At 44.3% G+C, this 20,254-nt stretch overlaps 3 protein-coding genes across 13 annotated transcripts in view; 2 read left to right on the top strand and 1 right to left on the bottom strand.

The window, feature by feature from the left end:
• Window positions 1-247: 247 nt before the first annotated feature.
• Window positions 248-3,722, bottom strand: AIMP2 (aminoacyl tRNA synthetase complex interacting multifunctional protein 2). The gene is made up of 4 exons (XM_065030635.1): window positions 3,663-3,722; window positions 1,900-2,106; window positions 1,133-1,364; window positions 248-633 (listed from the first exon to the last, which is right to left on the bottom strand). The coding sequence occupies exons 1-4, from the start codon at window positions 3,720-3,722 to the stop codon at window positions 248-250; spliced, it is 885 nt and encodes a 294-aa protein (XP_064886707.1).
• On the top strand, window positions 3,639-17,209 carry PMS2 (PMS1 homolog 2, mismatch repair system component). 3 transcript variants are annotated; one of them, XM_065031632.1, is made up of 15 exons: window positions 3,639-4,055; window positions 4,425-4,564; window positions 5,138-5,224; window positions 6,829-6,931; window positions 7,671-7,854; window positions 8,338-8,505; window positions 9,554-9,651; window positions 10,380-10,479; window positions 10,728-10,812; window positions 11,275-11,427; window positions 12,462-13,374; window positions 14,207-14,374; window positions 15,093-15,193; window positions 16,089-16,258; window positions 16,630-17,209. In XM_065031632.1, exons 1-15 carry the CDS (start codon window positions 3,721-3,723, stop codon window positions 16,771-16,773), a joined length of 2,949 nt encoding a protein of 982 aa, XP_064887704.1. In that variant the 5' UTR covers window positions 3,639-3,720; the 3' UTR covers window positions 16,774-17,209. The 3 variants fall into 3 exon arrangements, 2 of the variants coding, with proteins under 2 accessions (XP_064887704.1, XP_064887705.1); XR_010466481.1 differs by lacking the exon at window positions 16,630-17,209 and having other exon boundaries at window positions 14,207-14,358; window positions 16,089-16,250; XM_065031633.1 differs by lacking the exons at window positions 16,089-16,258; window positions 16,630-17,209 and having other exon boundaries at window positions 14,207-14,358; window positions 15,093-15,301.
• A 220-nt stretch (window positions 17,210-17,429) lies between these two features.
• The window catches only part of LOC102092618 (radial spoke head 10 homolog B), a 14,706-nt gene continuing 11,881 nt past the window's right edge, over window positions 17,430-20,254 (top strand). For 3 of the 9 annotated variants that reach the window (XM_065031613.1, XM_065031612.1, XM_065031611.1), the window contains exons 1-4: window positions 17,521-18,614; window positions 19,306-19,381; window positions 19,640-19,708; window positions 19,917-20,090. In XM_065031613.1, the coding sequence (XP_064887685.1) occupies window positions 18,361-18,614; window positions 19,306-19,381; window positions 19,640-19,708; window positions 19,917-20,090 (573 nt within the window). In that variant the 5' untranslated portion in view covers window positions 17,521-18,360. The other 6 variants (XM_065031616.1, XM_065031615.1, XM_065031607.1 and 3 more) reach the window with 5 other exon arrangements.

Raw genomic sequence — 20,254 nt, 5'->3', positions numbered from 1 at the left:
GAAAAATATAAGCAAAAATTAAAAGTGCAGCTTGTATTTACATAGGACTACTTTAGATACCTTAGAACTACTAAGCCAGCATGCATGTTGGGCATCAATTAGGAGAAAGATCACGCACAAAAGGGAGCTGCAATGTTTTTATTCATTTTAGAACTGTACTTGGATACATCTCAGAAAGGGCTCTGATCCCCACGGCAGGCAGGAGGTGGAACAAGATAAAAATTAGACCCTCATGAAGCACGGGGGCTCACTTCAGTAGCTTCACAACGGAGCTGAAAGGTGCCAGGTTCTCACACGACTTCATCCACTTCTGCACGTTGGCCGGGGCAGCGCTTGCGCCGCCCGTCTGCTGCAGCGCGCACCACGCCACTACGTCCGCGACGGTGAGCTCGCTGCCCACCAGCCACGCCGCCTTGCCCAGGGCAGCGTTCATAGAGCGCAAGACCGCTCCTTTCTCCTTACTGCTCCCTTCTTTCAGCTGGAAGATGGCTGTATCCACCCAGCTGTCAATCAGAGTGGAAGTAACTGCGCTGTACTTGTGGCCAAACAGGGAGAACAGAAATCGAGCGATGTTCCCCTCTCCTTCAATAGGGCACATCGTTGGAACGCTGAACTTCATCTGGGGTTTAGGAACTGAAATTAAGAAAAAAGTGAATACCACACGTTAGAGAAGTTAAATGTCATGGTAATTCTATGATATATTTTACTTGTGATGCCAGCACCGCTAGCATTATTAACATGATGAACACTTTTCAGTTTTCTTAGTCTAAGCACCTTAGTCTAAGGCAGGAACCCGGGATAAAGCGATCCCTTTTTGCAAACTCCAGCCCAGTCTCCCACCTAATTTCCGTTCTAGCAGGTTTGTTTGTAGAAACTGAAAAACACATTAAAAAAATCCTGTGGGCACAACCAACCACATATTGTAATAACAGCACCACAGACAAGAATCTTTCCTCTCTGTCCCCATCATTGTTCACAGCTATAAAAAGAGCAAAAATGTTGTCTGCAGTTACGTATCCATCACGTGTCACCATGACACCACCGAAGCATCTGTTGTCAAGGTTCTAAAACACAAATTTCATCTTATTCACCTATTGTAAAACATTGATCTACAAGATAACTTCATTCTTACCATCCTTCCAAATAAGAGTAAAGCCCAATTGATATTCGTGACGTGGTTGCTTCTTAGTCTGCTCTCCAAAGCATTTCAAGAGGTTTTCTGGCACACTTTTCACCGATGAATGCGTGTGAACAGCTGATAATATTTTATAGCGTTCACAAAGCAGACTGTGTAGTACTAATAATGACAGCGGAGGCAGAGAAGGATTTGCATTGATTACAATATCTTTCAGGGCACCGTAATCCTGAATGGAGAGTAAGACAGTCAGCAGATAAGACACATTCCAGATCAGACTTTGAAGTAATGGAGATTTCATTTGACACCAAAGTGTACCTAGGCATGCACGTGTATATCTGAAATTCTGATGACATTCAAATAACTTAAGTTTGGACATTTAAAATGTGTTTAAACATTTGAACATCTTCCTTCCTCAACAGTAGTATCATTCAGGAACACAACTGAGGTAAATTCCAGTCCAACCTGAAGCCAAAGTTAAAACTGCCAGTTAGTGACAAACAAGAAAACAACTGCCATTATTTCAAAATTAACCATTCTACCTTGGATTTATATCCAACTGAGAATATATAGGATTTAGTATTTATAAAAGTGTTTTAATCTATAATCTGGATGCCCAAAATGAAATGGTAGTTGTAGGTTATTTCTAAGAATATAACACTTGCATATTGAGTTCTGAATATCTCAAGTTTTAATGCCACCCAACCTGGAAAGTCTGAGAGCAAAGAAAGTATCTATCAATGTATATGCTCAGCTACACTCACCTTTCCAAGCATCGAATCTAAGTCTGCTCCAGTTGTTGTCAAAGGAGGACATTCATCAGTTTGAATGATATTAGTGACATCGAAGTCAGCATCGGGGGTTTGTATCATCTTTGAGAGACCATCGACAGCACTCTTCAGCTCATACAGGCGTTTGAGAATCTCTTCCTGGCGGGACTCGAGTGCTCGCAGCACCGGGTCAGCCTCTTCCTACAGGAGAGGAACAAACAAGGTCACATAAGCGTTCACTGAGCTCCGTGTCAAAGCAGACCACAGCTCACTTCACAGTACGTTGTGAAGTGTTTTAACATCTTCCAGTAACCAGGATGTCATGGCCTTACGTCTACTAGCTGTATCACTTATCTGTATGAATGCGGTGGCAGGTTATTTAATCACACCTCTGAAAACCTCTTGCTTGACAGTTTTTAAACCGCTAGCTAGAGCAAACTCCATAACACAGTAAAAATCAGACCATGACCACAGAAACTTCAGCGTTGGCAGTGAAGTGCTGAATTAAAACCTGAAAACCCAACGGCTGCCCAACAGGGAAACTTCTGGACAATCCATGTGGGTAGTAGAAAACCCTGCAAGTCTGGATGGATGGTGTTACATGAAATCACTCCTTATAGGCATTCTTTGTTTCAGAGAATATAAACTATGGAGCAAAATACACTGTAGCCTTCATTACGTATTAATACCAATGCATCTTTTTGCTATTTCTATTATTTTACAAGCCTCATGTTACAATGCTACTTCTTTTAAAATATGAAAAATATATTCCTGTGGGAAGTTTTAAATCTACAAACTTAGAATAATGTTAAAGAAAAAACTTTATATAGATAATCCATTTCTAAGCATCCTGAATAAGGACTAACAAAACCCAACCTATCAACCAAACCTCCTCCTTTCAGTCTAATGGAGAAACGGATAACGAGCAAGGTGTCCAAATGAAATCTTGATACCCACCTACACAATATTCTCAAAGACAATACACTGAAACATGGTCACCTCTTCAGTGACCGTTATTTGGCTAGTACACAGTTCTGTGAAATAAAACACAGGCTCAGAGGGCACTGGAAGTTAATCTTGGCTGTTGCAACGGGAGGGCACCGTAGTAAACGCTCCCGTGAAGTTCTGCCCCAAGCCTGCTCCTGAGGAGCGATGGCGCCAGGCCGACAACGGCTCCGAGCAGCTGGAAGAATTCAAAGCGTTCCTGACACTGCAAGGAGGCTGAAGTCAACTCGAGTAACGTAACACGGCGGTTTGCCGGTCTGCCTTGTTTAAAAAAGAAATAACTGCAAGGAGAAACCGCGGGTGTGTGGCTGGCCGGCTCCCGTCCAAGGGCAGACACCCGCGCGGGGGCGCCGCGGCGGGGCCGGGCGGGCCACTGGGGAACAGACACATGCGAGAGCCCAGAGAAGCCACGTCGAACGTTACCGAAGGCTTTACAAACACCAGAGGAATTCGGGAACTCCTCACCAAACCTCGAGCGGGCCGCTGACAGGGGAACGGGACCCAGCGCCTCCCGCCCCGCCGGGCCCCCCGGCGCCAGAGGCTTCCGCCAGCCCCCGAACGCCCGTCCCGCACGGAGCAAACACCGACTCGGCGCGGCCACAGCCGGCCCCGCCATCGCCCCTCCAGCGCGGCCCCAGGTGCGGGCCCGCTGCCCACGGCCGAGGCCGCCGCGGCGCGCACTGTGGGCCGCGGCCTGAGCAGGCCCTCCCCGGCCGGCCAGGCGGGCCCACCCGCCGCTCCCTCGCTCCTACCTGCGGCGTCGGCGACGCATCGGGCGAGAGGCGGCGGTGCAGGCTGGGCACACGGTACATGCAGGCGGGCCGGTGTTCCGCCAGCACGTCCCCGGCGGCGCGGTGGAACGGCCGCACCTTGTACATGGGCATGGCGGCCCCGCACAGCGCTCCGGCCCGCCGCAGGGCCCGCCCGCCTGCCCGCTGCACCCATTGGGCCAGACGGGAGCACGGCGCCAGTTCTGATTGGGCAGCCCCGTTGACCAGGTGGTGTCAAGGAGTTGAAGATTCGCTTAGGTCTGGCGGACCTTTTCCCCAGCGACCAATGACTGTGCGGGGGCGGGGCCCGCGGGAGGGGATCCTGAGGAGAGCAACGCGCGTCCGGCGGGTCCCGATGGAGGCGGCCGAGTCCCGGTGAGCGCTGGCCTGGAGCGGGTCCCGGCTCTGTCGCCGCTGCTGGCGGTAGGGCCGCCGCGCTCGCACTCCCCTGCCCGAGTCGCCTCTCCTCACGGGAGGCTCGGAGCCTCGCCCCCTCGCCGCGGGCCATGCCCCGGCCCCTGGCGCGGTTGCGGCCTTCTCGGCCGCCCCGGCTTCTCGGTTCCCGCCTCTGTCTCGCGTGGGGCGGCCTGTGGGGCTTCTCGGGCGCTCCGCGTTCGGGCAGCCGGGGTGTCGGTGTTTTACAAACCCATGGGGGGCGGGGTGTCCCAGCCTGAGAGGAGCGGGGGCGAGGGGAGGTGTCCCGCCCGCTGACACTGCGCTGCTGTCCTGTCCCTGCCTTCCCAGCGCCCCGCCCGGCGGGGCCATCCGGCCCATCGACCGCCGGTCCGTTCACCGGATCTGCTCGGGACAGGTGGTGCTGAACCTCGGCACTGCTGTGAAGGAGCTGGTGGAAAACAGCCTGGATGCTGGAGCTACCAACATCGGTAACCCGCTTCTCACCCTAACTCCGTCCAGTTTCAGAGGCTTCTAAAGTAGTTCCTCAAAGCAGAGTGCGCATTAACCGACCTGTGCGAATACTTTATATTTGGGGCAAGCAGGTTTGCAGTGATTTTACACTTAAAATAAATAAAGCGTTTTGATTCCTGGGCTCCAGCTGGGCTCCTCGAAGTGCGTGATTTTGTCTGTTAAGTTACGTGGAGCCCTTTTTGCCCCTAGTGAAGGTACGTGGCCCATAGAGCAGAGGTGATTGGCATTTGCTGCCCGGTGGCCCCCAGCGAGCAGGCAGTTAAGGCAGGGTCGCAGCTTCCAGCGCTGCCGGGGTGCTGGCTGAGCGTTGGGAAGGCTGCGGCTCAGCTGTATCGAAGCTGAACGCTCTGTGAGAGCAGCCTGGGTTGCAGTAGATTGCCCCAGCTTTTGAAAGCTATGGGAATTCTTTGTTGGTCAAACTTGACATGGAATACCTTTATCTGGTAAAGTTATTTCAAATGCAAAAATAGTAGTGAGTACTTCGTATGAACATACAGAATGGAAATAATCAAAGTTAATCAATTTTCTAGATATAAAACTTAAAGATCATGGAGCAGAACTGATAGAGGTTTCAGATAATGGAGATGGAGTGGAAGAGGAAAACTTTGAAGGCCTGAGTAAGTGGAACCTTTTTTTATAATTTATGTTTAGACATTTTTAAAGCATATTTTAAGTGAAAAAGCTACTTTTTTAAACCAAATTTCCTACGTTCAATAATTTTTAATGTATACTTGACTTTTGCATAACGTATGCTTGACCTGCAAGACTTGGGCAAAACTAAACTGGACTTCCGTAGTGCCATTGTGGTTATAGATCCTGTAGCTCAGAAGCTTTGATTTTATTTGATTGCTTGTTTAAGTGGAACAAAGAATAGAAATAATTATGGAAGAGAAAGACGTATAAATGTTCATTTAGGTTCATTCAGGTTGATTCATCAGCCATTGTTGCAGGAGTGAATGTGACTGCTTTTGAGAGGTGAATTCTAGACTTGAGTATTTGCTGAAAATGGACACTGCATGCCTGTCACATTTTCCATTTGCTAGTTTTAAATTGCACAAAATGGGAGCAGAAACAATACTGTAAGACGAACATAACTAGCCATCGCAACGGAAATACCCGTGTTTCTGTTTTCCTGTAATGACTAGGGTAGGTAATGACTACCAGTTATTACTCGGTAACTGTGTGTTTGCAGTATGTATATGGTACATCAGAAACTCTTTCTCCTACTCTTGCGGGACAGTGAAAGCTCAGGAGTGCTGCTGCTTGCCCGGTTTGTTACCTGCTGACCAGTGCTGCTCTGGCTGTGGGTTGGATCCTGCTCAGCTGCGGTCGGGGTGGAACAGGCTCGCTCCGTGTGCTCTGTACACTGCACAGCACAGCACTGTGGCTGTGGGTTGGATCCTGCTCAGCTGCGGGCAGGGTGGAACAGGCTCGCTCCCGGGTGCTCTGTACACTGCACAGCACAGCACTGTGGCTGTGGGTTGGATCCTGCTCAGCTGCGGTCAGGGTGGAACAGGCTCGCTCCGTGTGCTCTGTACACTGCACAGCACAGCACTGTGGCTGTGGGTTGGATCCTGCTCAGCTGCGGTCGGGGTGGAACAGGCTCGCTCCGTGTGCTCTGTACACTGCACAGCACGGCACTGTGGCCGTGGGTTGGATCCTGCTCAGCTGCGGTCGGGGTGGAACAGGCTCGCTCCCGTGTGCTCTGTACACTGCACAGCACAGCACTGTGGCTGTGGGTTGGATCCTGCTCAGCTGCGGTCGGGGTGGAACAGGCTCGCTCCGTGTGCTCTGTACACTGCACAGCACAGCACTGTGGCTGTGGGTTGGATCCTGCTCAGCTGCGGTCGGGGTGGAACAGGCTCGCTCCCGTGTGCTCTGTACACTGCACAGCACGGCACTGTGGCTGTTTTCTTCCAGGACAGAATCTGAGGCAGGTCCATCAGTAGCAGGGCAGGTACTGCGTCCTGCTCCAGGGCATCTCGTGCTGTATGAATTTGGGGTGTAAGTATGGAACGACAGGTGCGTCTGAGGATTTTAGAGGAATCTTGCTCATAGGAAAAGGGGAAAAGAAACATTAAGTATCTAATTATTTTCTCTATTATGTAAAATACAATTAATAATACAGAAGATTTTTTGCTTCTTGATGTGCATGCGAAGTCTACTTGTGTCGACCAGTGTCACTTTGAAATGAAATACATGTTTTAATTTTTTTTTCCAGCTCTGAAACATTATACATCAAAGATACAAGATTTTTCTGATCTAATACATGTTGAAACATTTGGGTTTCGAGGTGAAGCTCTGAGTTCACTGTGTGCATTGAGGTACTAGTATTAAACTTACTAGTAGAAGGTTACTAAATGAACAAAAATAACTGAAGCCAACTTTTTAGTTTACCATTATTGATAAAAAGAGGCTTTGGAAACTTCCAGTTCCTTAATGTTTGGTCTGTTTCGAGCAGTTGGTTGCATGACATCCTGAATTATTTCCAACCAAAATTATTGTGTGATTCTAAGTATCTGAAATTATTCTATGATTCTCAGCACCTAATTGGTTCTTTTATGTACAGAATTTAGTGTTACTTAAGTATGCAAATCTTTTCAGGATGGAACTGTGCACTTGCATAAGTGTTTGGTCCTCTGATGGAAAGCACTGTAATATTTAAGTGGTGTGTTTGCAAGACTCTAACTCGTTAAAACTGTATTTTAATTCCTCCCAGACAATCTGTACCTTTGAAATAGCGCAGCTTTCAAACACAATTCATTGCATCGAGAATATTCTGGTGTTGTATATTAGTATGAGGAATTTGGTGTCCAACCAAACAAGACTTTAACATGGCATTTTGTAGGAGAAGAATGAAAGGGATACAAATAAAATGTTTGCATTGTAGTTAGGAGAACGTTACACTACGCTTCCGGTATGCTTTAAGTTGTTTGTGGTGAAGAGTTAGTTTTAATTAAATTAATAGTGTTGGTGTCATTTCTCCGCCTGATTAGGCTGTGAGGAACGGATAGGAAAATCTAGTGTTAGTGAGTAATTCTGTTGTGTTTTTCCCTCCCCTAGTGATGTTACCATTTTTACTTGCCATAAGTCTGCAAAGGTTGGGACTCGTTTGGTATTTGATCACAGTGGTAAAATCATTCAGAAAACTCCTTTTCCACGACAGCAAGGAACGACTGTTAACGTACAGCAGTTATTTTATACTTTGCCGGTGCGGCATAAGGAATTTCAGAGAAACATTAAAAAGGTAGGTTAGATCAGAAATTATTAATTCAAAGGAGTGTCATATCCCAGAATTTATTCACTGCTGAATGATATTCAGTTCTCTGTGGAATACCTTGATTATGTCACGGCTGTCTTATATCTTCATCAAATAAGAACAAATATTCCTGTATGCTTTCCGCTTCTGTTTTGCAATTATTGGTTTGAAAGGTACTTTCTCAAATTTTCAGGTTTTGAAAAGAACCAATATCATGGTCACTTTCGTGTACCTTAAAATCAGCGACTGCTGTGTTATGACTAAAAATAGTGTAAACATGCTGTTTGTTTTTAAAGGCACTGTTATAAATATATATACACACACACACATATATATAGATAAAAATTTAGTTTGTATCTATTTTTAAAAATATTAAACCTACCCCACTTTTTGTGTTACCTGCAAATATTGATGTTTTGTTTTAAAAAGAGACGTTTCACATAAATGCGAACTTTCTTTTTTCTTTAATAGGAATATGCCAAAATGGTCCAGGTATTGCAGGCATACTGCATTGTTTCAAAAGGAGTGCGAATTAACTGCACTAATCAAGTTGGCCAAGGGAAAAAATGTTGTGTGGTATCAACGGCTGGAAGTCCTAGTTTAAAGGAAAACATTGGAGCAGTATTTGGGCAAAAACAGGTATTACTTTTATTATGGAAAAGAGAGATAGCAGTATAGAGATACTTTTCAGATCTAATAAATACAGATGACCCAGGAGACTTTTAAAAACTGTAAGGGAATGGAGCATGTGTTGTCTTCTAGCACACCCTACAGGTTAAAAGAGGAGAAATGATGCAGCCTCCGTGGATTCCCTTGAAGTTTCTAAATCTGCTCAGAGATGCTTTGATGGAAGAGAAACTGTTTAGGAGATGAGGTTACTGTTTAATATCTCTCTGAAGCGAGTTCTGGGAGCTGTGCTGGCAGTAAATCTCTGAAGGTTTGTGCTGGTGGAAGGTGGCACTTCCTCCGTCGCAGGGTCCGTGTAGAGATTTCAGCGCCCGTCCATGCTGTGCCTGAAAGATGAGTTGAAAGATGTGACTGTGTCTTGCCACACAGCAGCAAGCATAGCTGAAAATTCAGTGTTATCTGAATAGGACGTTCAGCCTACAGCCTGCTTATATGATATCAAATACTCTAGTTATAAAATCAGTACAAGATGTTCTAATGACTGAAAAATAATAGTGGCAGGACTGGTAAAATGTTTGTGGTAAACATACCTGCACTTTGGCAGCTGTGATTCAAGTAACGTATAATTTTTAATAGTTTTATTGGTGTTTCAGAAGAAACTTCTATTTCTGTTTGTGCCTCTTGGTTTTGCATGAAACTTGATTAAGTCGTATGTGTGTAGTTGAAGAGTCCAAATTGTGTCAATCACTTTGTTGTTGTGTCTATGTACATTTCCAAGTAAGGGTCTGTGAAGCGACTGAGGCAAAAGCAGTGATCTCAAAGGGTGAGGACAGCCGTCCGTCAAGGCATCATCTCTGTTGCTCCCTAGGCAGTGCTGCCGGCTTCTCATAGATTGGGTATTAGAAGTATTTGACTTTGTCAGCCAACTTGAAAAAACCCCAACGTTTTATCAAACAGATTTTGAGGCTAATAAATAACAATAAAATAGAAGTAAAAAAGTCTGTACCTGTTCAATGTGTCATTTTTCTTCTGGTTGTTTTTGTGTGTTTGTTCTCTTCAGTTGCAGAGCCTTATTCCTTTTGTTCAGCTACCTCCTAACGAAGCTGTTTGTGAAGAATATGGACTCAGTGCTACTGACGTGCCACAAAATCTTTATAGGTAATTAGAAAAGTGCAAACCACTGTTGCCAGTAGTGTTTTACTATAACCCAACATTTAAAAAAAACAAAAAAGAAAAACCAACCAACCAAACCCAAAACGTGTTGAACAGCGTGGTTAATTCAGGACTAAGGTGTTGCTAGCCAGATAAGCGGGAAGAACAAAACTACTGTTCTGTGTGTCCTGGTTAGTTCAATAGTACTGTAATCTGCTGAGCGTCACCTTCGTCAGTGCTCTGAATAACTGGATGGCTGAATTGTATCAGTTGTTTATACCTGCATTTCTCCAGTGGCATTACTGAGAAATGGTGTGAGATGACTGTGAATCGGTTTGTGTAAGTAGTTTACTGTTTACTTTCTTACAGTGTGCTTGCTTTTAGTCTCTCACCATACATGAGTTTGGCAAATAGGTGCCTCGGTATCTGAGCAGTGACCGTTGACAACTGGCCTCCCCTGCTGTCAGAGCAGGACTGCAAATGCCACTTTTGAAATCAGAACAAGCTGCTTCTTCAGTTGTCCGATGCCTCCTTGGAGCTGAATCTCCAGTCTTTGTCACATAAGTAACTGAGAGAGGAAATATGTATCCATATTTACTGGTGCTGGATAAGTGTGTTTCTTTTAGCCACTTATAAAATACTCTTCCATTAAGTATGCTCAGAGTCAGAAAAATGTCTTTTGCCTTGCTCCTTCATTTTCCCTTGCTGTTACTGTGTTATTTATTATTCAACAGTATCACAGGCTTCATTTCTCGTTGTGATCACGGTGTTGGAAGGAGTACAACAGACAGACAGTTTTTCTTTATCAACCAGCGTCCATGTGATCCAGCAAAGGTCAGGTTTTAATTTTTTTAATATCACCAGCTCTAACTTTTCCATTATTCTCTAGAAACCACTGGATTAGCAGCTGATATTTGCAGTTGATGCTGCAAGTTCCTGTGTCTCACATTTTTGTCTTCATTGTGTCAATTTGTGTGAACAGAAGCTCAGTCAGACAAGACATGATTTAGTGTGTTAATTGTTTTGATGGGGGCTAAATAACACACGGTGGGACTAATACTGGTTTTTCACCTTCTCTGCAGGTTGTCAAGCTTGTGAATGAAGTTTATCACTTGTACAATAAACACCAGTATCCATTTGTTGTCCTTAACATTTGTGTGGATTCCGGTGAGTTATAAATAATTTTCAGTAACTTCTGTAAATGCTATAATTTAATTGAAGAATAAATCGTATTTCTTTAGCGAACGTTGTAACTTTAGTCTGCGTGACTCCCTGCACGGTGGCAGTTTTTCGATTTGCAGTTGGTGATGGAGAGGTGGGTTCCAGCCCTGGTTCCACTTCTTGCCCCCTCCACTTTTTCTATACTCAGAAGTAACATATTGTCTTACGTAGTGGGAAAGAGGCAATCTGGTGGTTAGCTTAAATACGAGGGAACTTGTATCACCTAATTGCACGGAAGTAGCTTCTCTTCCGTTCGCTGGAATGCTGAGAAAGTTAGAAGTTTAATTTGCAGACATACTGTGAATGTTAACGGTGGCTTTGGTTCTAGTCCTGGGAAGTGGAAACGGAGGCTGAAGGGGCAAAACACTTTGATCCAAGGATGGAATTTTTTTCCTTTTTTCTTTTCAGAATGTGTTGACATCAATGTAACTCCCGACAAAAGGCAAATTTTACTTCAGGAGGAAAAGCTTTTATTAGCAATTTTAAAAGCTTCCCTGACGGAGATGTTTGGTAGTGATGTTAACAAGCTGAATGTCAATCAGAAACTGCTGGACGTTGCAGGTAGGACACAACATGTGAAAGCTGCATGTGTGATATATGGTAGAGAACTGAAGAGGGAAAATGGGTTTGTAAAAACCCAAAGAAGAAATGAAAAAAAGTGTGGCTATTAATTGATACACCTTTTGGGGCAGATTTTTCACGTGTTGCTTATACTGAAAGATTGTTATTGACATCAAATAGTAAAGGAGGACCCTAAGTTATTAAATGATTTACAGTCAACATTATGGAGAAAAAATTACCACAAAATTAATTGATAATGCTTGAAAAAGTTTTATCCCAAGATACTGGAAGAGATCTGTGTTTCCTTTATTTAAATGTCCTTGAGAAAGAATGGTTAAGGTCTCATAAATCTCAAATTCGAGTAAGAGTTTATTGGATTTTGAACTTTGATTCTTTTATAAGTACAGAAATTGCTGATTCTCCTGTGAATGCATCTTCTTTCAAAATTGCTTTTCTTTGTTAACACCGCATCATCCTCTTTATTTCTTTCAACAGAATCCCTCCTAATTTCCTTTTTTACTGATATCTAGAATCAGTTGTAGCTTGATTCTTACTGTTATTTTAAATTAGTCTTTTACTAAAGACATGTAGGACTGACAGTGTGTGAGGCTGAAGGCCTCTAACTCTCTACAAATCACATATAGTACAAGTATCTATTGTGCCAGCTCCTTAACACCGTGCCGATGGAGTTTTATCGTGACCATTAACGTGTAAGAGCAATTCGCTTTTCATTCACTCGGTCATTAAACTCTTTTGATAATGTAAATAAGTGTGCTGGTTGGACTGATTGCTGTTCCAGTGTAAAAAGAGATTACAAATTCATTCACACAAGTACCATTATTTTTCTTAAAGATGTAATTGCCTGTCTGTTAGATATTAATGCATTTCAGCCCCCTACTCAGTCAGTCTGAAACTTAAGGAGTTTGCTATTTTTTCTACTTCTCTTTTCATTCTTTTTACTCAACCACATCATTTAATTCATATTTCTAGCTAGCTTAGAATCTTGATATATTCATTTTTTCTGGTTTTATTAGGCAACCTGAAGAAGACGCTTCCTGAAGAGTCAGAAAAGCCTCGGGTAGAAGTGCTGCCTGACTCTGATACTGAAAATCCAGGTGGTGAAGGAAAAAGAGTGATGACTCTTGCCAGATTAAGGGAGTCGTTCTCCCTACATCAAACAACAGAGAGTAGTTTTCGAAGCCCTGAAAAGGTGAAACAGCAGCACAATTCCTCTAGACAAATGTCACTTGATACCACTTGGAGTACTGTAAAGACTCAAAAGGCTGTCTTGAGTAAGGGATCTGAGAGTTGTTTTAAGATGGACTCAAAGTTGTCAATTCCAAGCAGACATTTGAGAAAATTAGAAGATAATATGGATTCTGGATTCTCTGGCACTTGTGAGGCGGATGCTGGATGTAGCACGCCGGAACCTGGGAGCTGCGTCAGTGGTGGAAGCCTGATTAATCCTCCTGAAGAAGAATGGTGTAGCTCAGAAGAACAGCTTCAGAATGAATGTCCTAAAACTGTTGGGTGTAGTGAGAAATTATTGGAATGCGATATTCAGGTCTTGGGCACTGAACAGAAGTTCAGTCAAGTGAGTGACTGGACTAATCAGAATAAGGTAACTCAAGAAGCCAATAGTTCTTCCCCAAGAGTAAAACGTTTTAAAAGCTGTAGCTTTGAAAGTGAAGCAGCTGACTTCCAGGCAGGTAAATCTCCTGAAGTGACGAATTCGAGGAAATACGTGCCAAGTGTTGATGTACTGGTGGAAGTTAACAAGAAAACTGTTCCACTGGAGTTCTCTATGAAGGTCTTAGCAGAAAAGGTAAAAAAGGTAATACAGCAACAACAGAAAAGTACAGAAGCACAGAATTACAGAAGATTTAAAGCAAAAATTAGTCCTGGAGAAAATAAAGTAGCAGAAGATGAATTAAGAAAAGAGATCAGGTATTTTTACCTTCTTAATGTATTGTATTCATCAATTAATAAAAATAGTCAAGGAAAAACATAAGACCTGTCGGGGAGGTGGGCAGGGGGCTTACATCTACCTGTTAGTTTTGGATACGTCTTACGCCATTAAAGTGTGCATTTGACATGATTTTACCTGACGAGCAGCTGTTGAACTAGCTGCATAAGGAATATGGAATGCAACACTAAACAGGCAGCACAAAAGTCATAGACTGGGCTTCATTCAGGCTTGTAGTTTGCAGTGTAGTCAGAGAAACACCAAATTTTGTGATAGATAACAAGACTCTGAAAAGACTCCATAACTCATATTTCCCTCTCACGTGAATTTGAAATTGGGTGAGACTTGGCTGTGAAAACAAGTTACACTTCTACTGTCCACTGACCACCTGAATGTGTGATTTGTTAATTTTGCATCTAAAAAAGCATTAAGAAAGCTTTGTAACTGAAAAGAAGGCAAATACGTCACATGCCGTACTTCAAAACCACGATGCTGCCTTCGGTGTTGCCTGCTTGGGCCATCGCCACACTGCCCATTGCTAACCTTATTTTCACCAGGGGCTGTATTTGAATGTGAGAATCCTGAACAAGTTCTGTGTTAATGACGGATTGTGTTCCGCCAGGAACAGCCACGTCAGTCAGTGGCAGCTTCCAGATAACTCTGCTCACATTTGTATTCTCCCTAAATGAGACTTTTTTTCCAAATGTAAATTGTATGTTCTGCAGTGTAGAAAAAGATGTTTTTAAGTTTTACAGTCTAACATGATTACTGCTGAGGTGTAATTTATAACCTGTTTATATTTTCTATACACAGTAAAGAAATGTTTGCAAAAATGGAAATCATTGGCCAGTTCAATTTAGGGTTTATAATAGCAAAGCTGAATTCTGATCTTTTCATAATTGACCAACATGCTACTGATGAGAAGTACAACTTTGAGATGTTACAACAGCACACTGTTCTTCAAGGTCAGAAGCTGATAGCGTAAGTATTTTCAGTGTTTTAATGATAATATTTTTTAAGTTTAATTCAGTGTTTCAGAAGGATATGTATGATTATGCTCAGGTAGCGTTTCACACATTCAAAACACTTAAGGCAAAAGTTGGGTTCATATTCTGTTTTCAAAGAGTTGTTCTTCACATGAAACGTGAGTTCCACAGGCGCAGTCGTGGCCCTGCAGCCAGGCAGTGGCGGAGCAGGCTTCCCAGGGGGCTCGCACGGCACCGCGCAGTTTGGTGCTGGGGACAGCTCTTGTGACAGGGAGCGCTCACAGTCTGGTGCGGTGGTCACAGCGGGGGCATTGGGGACAGCTCTTGTGACAGGGAGCGCTCACAGTCTGGTGCGGTGGTCGCAGCGGGGGTGTTGGGGACAGCTCTTGTGACAGGGAGCGCTGCCCAACGCACCCAGCTCCGCTGAGTCGTGCTTGGCATGTCCCAGGCCAGGCTGGAGGGTGCTCTGAGCAGCCCGGTCTGGGTGGAGATGCTCCTGCTCGTGGCGGGGTTGGACGGGATGCGCTTTGGAGGCCCCTTCAACCCAAACTATTCTATGATTCTATGTTCAGTAATGAGGTTTTTTTTAAACGAAGCAAAGCAAAATGTTTTGGGAGAGCCCTGTATTAGTATCTCTTGATTGCTTCTGAAACCTGTCTTAACTGGTCTGCCCTATGTAACTATGCAATACCGTATTTTTCTGCCTCTTTCAGGCCTCAGAATCTCAATTTAACTGCTGTAAATGAAACTGTATTGATTGAAAACCTGGAAATATTCAGAAAAAATGGGTTTGATTTTGTCATAAATGAAAATGGTGAGTTTGGGCCAAAGTTACTGGAACTAAAAAAGTTAAACTATTTCGTCTCATTTATTATGTAAAAATCTCTTTTGGTAGTTACCATAAATTCCAATATAATGGGCACTCTAGTATGCAGTTTGTTTTGGTGTTCAGGACTTAGGATTCCGGAGTCTCTTTGCGCTATCGAACAGAACACTGCAGTCTTTACCCTAGTAGCTTCTTGTAGAAGTTTCTGAAGACTCTTCGGGGTCACTGTTTGACTGTGTGACTGGATGTGGGTTTTCCAGATGTGTTACATACAGTCCTGCTGTTATGTTGGTACACTTGTAGGTCTCAGCAGGGTTAGATACAGGTCAGTTATAAATCTAGTAACTTTAAATTAATAGATACCGTTGGTAAATAGTGTTCCTTGGGTTTCCACATGACACCTCAGCATTGACTTGCTGTGTACTTTTGAGCAAACTGTATAACCTGCAAGCTCTTGATTGTTTTCCTTATACAAGACTATTGAAAGCGCTGTGTTACCACTTTGGTATTAAGTATCTTCAATTTTTGCCTAAAATGCCATTAATTATCCATCTCAAAAACAACATCAAAAACACAACCCTTCATTGTTTTGTACTCATAACCTCAAAATAGTTTAATATGCTATTTATTCTTTTAAATTGAAAGGTTTGTCAGAAATTAGATCTGGCTCTTCTGTTTGCAAGTAATTAATTTGTTAATGTTAAAAGGATATCTGCCATAGTTACCACTTCGGTTAGTTAAAATCATCAAAAAAAAAGAATTTAAGCCTTAGCATATATGCAGAACACATCATATTAATGTATCAGTTTCTCAGTGTTTCTCTCAAGAAAAAGGAATTTCCTGTAGCACTCTGTTTCTTTATTAATTATGGCAAATCTTTCAGCTCCTGCAACTCAAAAAGTTAAATTAGTATCGTTGCCAACGAGCAAAAACTGGACTTTCGGTGCACAAGACATAGATGAGCTGATCTTCATGCTGAGTGACTGCCCGGGGGCCATGTGCAGGCCCTCCCGGGTCAGACAGATGTTTGCTTCTCGCGCGTGCAGAAAGTCTGTGAGTACCTCATGGGATGATTGGTTTCAAATCAGTATTTTCTGTTGTATTATAAGTGGCCATATCGATATATATTGCAGGGGAACTTGACTGTCAAGTGTCAGCAGGTAGGATCCTTTATTTTGTTCACTGGTGTTTTTGTCTAGTGTAACCTGGGAAAAACTTCTAGTAGGTTTTAATTTAGTTTCAAACTGACTGGTGCTCTTACAAGCACTCTTAGCTGTGTTCTGTCTGCTGGTCATCGGTAGCTCTTCTGCTTTCCGTGCCTGGCACAGCGGTTCTTTGCTCTAGCAGCTGAAACGCTGCTCTTGGCCGCGTCAGTTCGGTGTGGAGAGCAGGAATAAGAATTGGGCTTTTGCCTTTGCTTGCAGGTGATGATTGGAACTGCGCTGAGCGTGCAGGAAATGAGAAAACTCGTCACCCACATGGGGGAGATCGAGCATCCCTGGAACTGCCCCCACGGGAGGCCGACGATGAGACACGTCGTCAGTTTAGACTTGATTTCGTCAGGATAAGTCAGTTTCTGTCTATTAACGTTTTGTATTTTAATTCTGGGTGGCATTTTGAGCTTTTATCATTACTCTTTTATTCGGAGTAAAACAATTTTAGCCGGTCCCCCGCTGTGAAGACAGTAACCCGTGGAAGGTTCGGCAGAGCGCCCTCGTTACTCCTGTCAGGTCAGCAAACTTGACGTGATGGCATTCGTGTGTAAATAACATTTCTTTTATTGTGCTTTATTGTGTGTACTACTTACTTTTGCAATCAAGACTTTTAAAAAATAAATACAAATGTTTATATATAAAGATGAACAGCAGGTGAACCTCATTTATAGCAAACACCGATGTCTCAGTGGAATGTGCACTAAATCCCTAGTAATGCTGTAAAACAAACATTAACTTTCTATTTTTATACATCCTGTATGCGATCATTTTAAAGAAAACGCAAATCATATACAAGTGAAAGCACTCTTTTTTTAATACTAAAGCTGGCGCGGCTGGGCGGGCCGGTGGGCGCGGCTGGGCGGACCGGTGGGCGCGGCTGGGCGGGCCGGTGGGCGCGGCTGGGCGGGCCGGTGGGCGCGGCTGGGCGGGCCGGTGGGCGCGGCTGGGCGGGCCGGTGGGCGCGGCTGGGCGGGCCGGTGGGCGCGGTTGGGCGGGCCGGTGGGCGCGGCGCGGTTGCGCGGCCGTCTCCGCACTGCGCACTGCGGCTGCGCGGTTTCGCGGCGGCGGTTGTGAGGCGAGGGCGGCGGTTGTGAGGCGGGGACGGCGGCCGGGGGCTGTCGGGGGTTCAGGGCCCGGTCCGGGCGGCCCTGCGGGCGGGAGGGGCTTCCAGAACCGGGCAGCCCCCGGTGTCCCCACTCGGGCCCTGGCGCAGCCGATCCGATCCGGTGACCCGAGCGGGACGAGGCGCTGGCTGGAGGCGCAGGGCTGGGGACATGGCGGTGGTGGGAGGCGGCACTTGTCAGCCCCGGCCGCCGCAGCACGGGGGCTGGGTTCTGGTGTCAAAAAGCGGTGATGCTCGGCCTGTGGAATGAGGGGGAGCTGTAATTACAGCTGCTGAAACGGTCCTGTAACCTTCAGACTCTTAACTGGCAAAATAACTTTACAAGCTATAGTGGTTATTCTATGCTGTGGTTCAACCTGCAGCTCCTAACTTTGAAAGCAAGTTAAATCAATAATACTAGTGCAGCTGTAATTTAAAAAAAAAAAAACAAACCCAAACCTCATCAAACTCATATCTTTGAGAAATTGTTTTGAACTTTTCCACATTATTAAATCTAGACACCTAAAATTCTAATACAGATGGAGACGTCCATGTAGCACAAGTGTTGGCTGGCAAGACTTCCGTGGGGTGGGTTTGATGCACTTCTCAGAGAAAACTCGCAGGCATCGCGTCCTGGCAGCCCTGTGGCCTCCCACACGCTGAAACCACCGCTTGAGGAAGTGTCATCGCACAAATAAAATGCATGGATACAAATTAAGAAAAGACTGGTAAATTTTCATGTAGTTAGCTCATTTGTATGTTGTTGTTTGGTTTTTTAAATCAATAGGGGAAAAGCCTTCGTACAAATGTAGATGTTCAGAAGGAGAAATTGAGCAGTTATGGCAAAGGATAAGAAGAAGGATGGCAAGAAGACAGAAAAGTCTGCCCGTCCTCCTGTTCCTTCATGTGATACTACAGCTGAGAGTAGTTCACCACAGCTGGTGGATTTGCAGACCTTAGTGAATGGAGTGGACGAAGCACAGGAAAACCCAGTGGTGTTGGATAAAGAACCAGAGGAGGCAGAGGAGCCTCCAGTCCAGGACGTTCCGCAATACTACGAGGAGCCTAGTCTTACTGAAGTTATTGTAAAAAGGTATGCTTGTTACAAATGCATCCAGTGAAGTCAGGAGTTCATCTAAGTATCTCTGGTGTACCCAGTGTCGTAGAAAACAGGGATTGGACTCTTGGTTTGAGTCACTGAATCACCTTACTCAGAACTTGTAGCTGTGACACCGTGTGAGACTGACACCTGTGGAATTCTGCGCCTTTTTGCGTCCTGGAGAGTTGCTGCTGCTCTCCATTTGCCAAAAGCCTCATTCTTGTAGCTTGTTCACCTGCAGTGGAGTTTTGTCTTAAGTATACAGACGGTTGGTGAAGAAAGTGTAGCTATGTCACTTAACGTTCAGTTGTTGCTGCCTTTTGTTGTGTAGGGCTGCTCATATCCCTTAAGAGTATGCTAAACCGAGGAAGAAGGTGAATGGCAGCGTTAGTCAGACCCTGTGGTGGTTCCAGGGTCTGTGTGACGCTCAGCGCGCTGACTGGGGTGCCTGCTGGAAGCTGGTGGCTGCTGCCAGTGTGATTTGTTTTCTTAGCTGGCAGCAGTGTAGGTCTGGAGCAATGCAACAACGATGTGAAATGTTACAGCTCTTTTTTTCTGCACAGGATACAACGACTGGCTTGTGTGTAGACAATGGTAAATGAAAGGTCATTTTTGTATGTCTATTGTGATATAGGTCTACAGGCAGTGATTTGAAATCTTCACATTTAGTTTGTTTTCGTTGTAGCTATGAAGGTGAAAAAGTCCATGGATTGTATGAGGGTGAAGGATTTGCATGTTTTGAGGGTGGAAATACATATAAGGTGAGTATATAAATAAATATATTTAAAATGTAATAGTGGATCACGTTCTTTCTCTAGAAGAGGCAGGCTATTTCTTTTAACGTAGGTGGAGGTTAAGCACTCAGAATGCGTGAGCATTGAAAGCTTTGTTGGTTTCTTATCTTAAAACTCCTCATTTGAAACTAGTAGGGGAATTAATATGTCATTATTTTGAAATCTGTAAAATTCAGTTGTGCTAAGAACAAATGTGCAAACGCTGCCATTCTCTTCATTTTGAAGGGCATGTTTTCTGAAGGTTTTATGCATGGACAAGGGACTTACACGTGGGCTGATGGAGTCAAGTATGAGGTAAAGTGCAGTTTAACTTACAGCTGAACACGATTACAGCCAATTAGATGTGCAAATTCAATGAAATTAGGTAAGTTGCAGTAATGGGTACAGTACAGGTGGCAACTGCAGAACTATGGCAGTAATTTCAATCACAAGCCCAAATTCGCTGAGATAGTTGGGGAACAGTGAGTCTTAGTTTTTTAAATGTTATAATTTAATCTTTTAGGGAACATTTGTTAAGAATGTGCAGATGCTTAATGGCCGTTATACATGGAATGATGGCAGCATTTATGAAGGATCTGTCAAGAATGGACTTAGGCATGGATTTGGATTTTTCAGGAGCGGTACTTGTCCTGTTTCTTACATTGGCTATTGGTGTAAAGGCAAAAGACACGGAAAGGTAAGGAAAAACACCAAATGAGAGCGTGGTCTTGGGTGACTCCCATCCAGAACAGCAAGGACTCTTCTGCAGAGGTTTTTATGCCATTGCATGATCTTACACTATATAGAGGTTCGTTTTTGCTAAGGATGTTCTCTGAAGTCGTGAATGCTAATTGAAACAAT

This window comes from Columba livia, chromosome 15, assembly GCF_036013475.1.
Source record: "Columba livia isolate bColLiv1 breed racing homer chromosome 15, bColLiv1.pat.W.v2, whole genome shotgun sequence".
NCBI classification, from domain to species: domain Eukaryota; kingdom Metazoa; phylum Chordata; class Aves; order Columbiformes; family Columbidae; genus Columba; species Columba livia.
The sequence above is the reverse complement of the archived record's forward strand: the minus strand, read 5'-3'. Positions and strand labels throughout refer to the sequence as shown.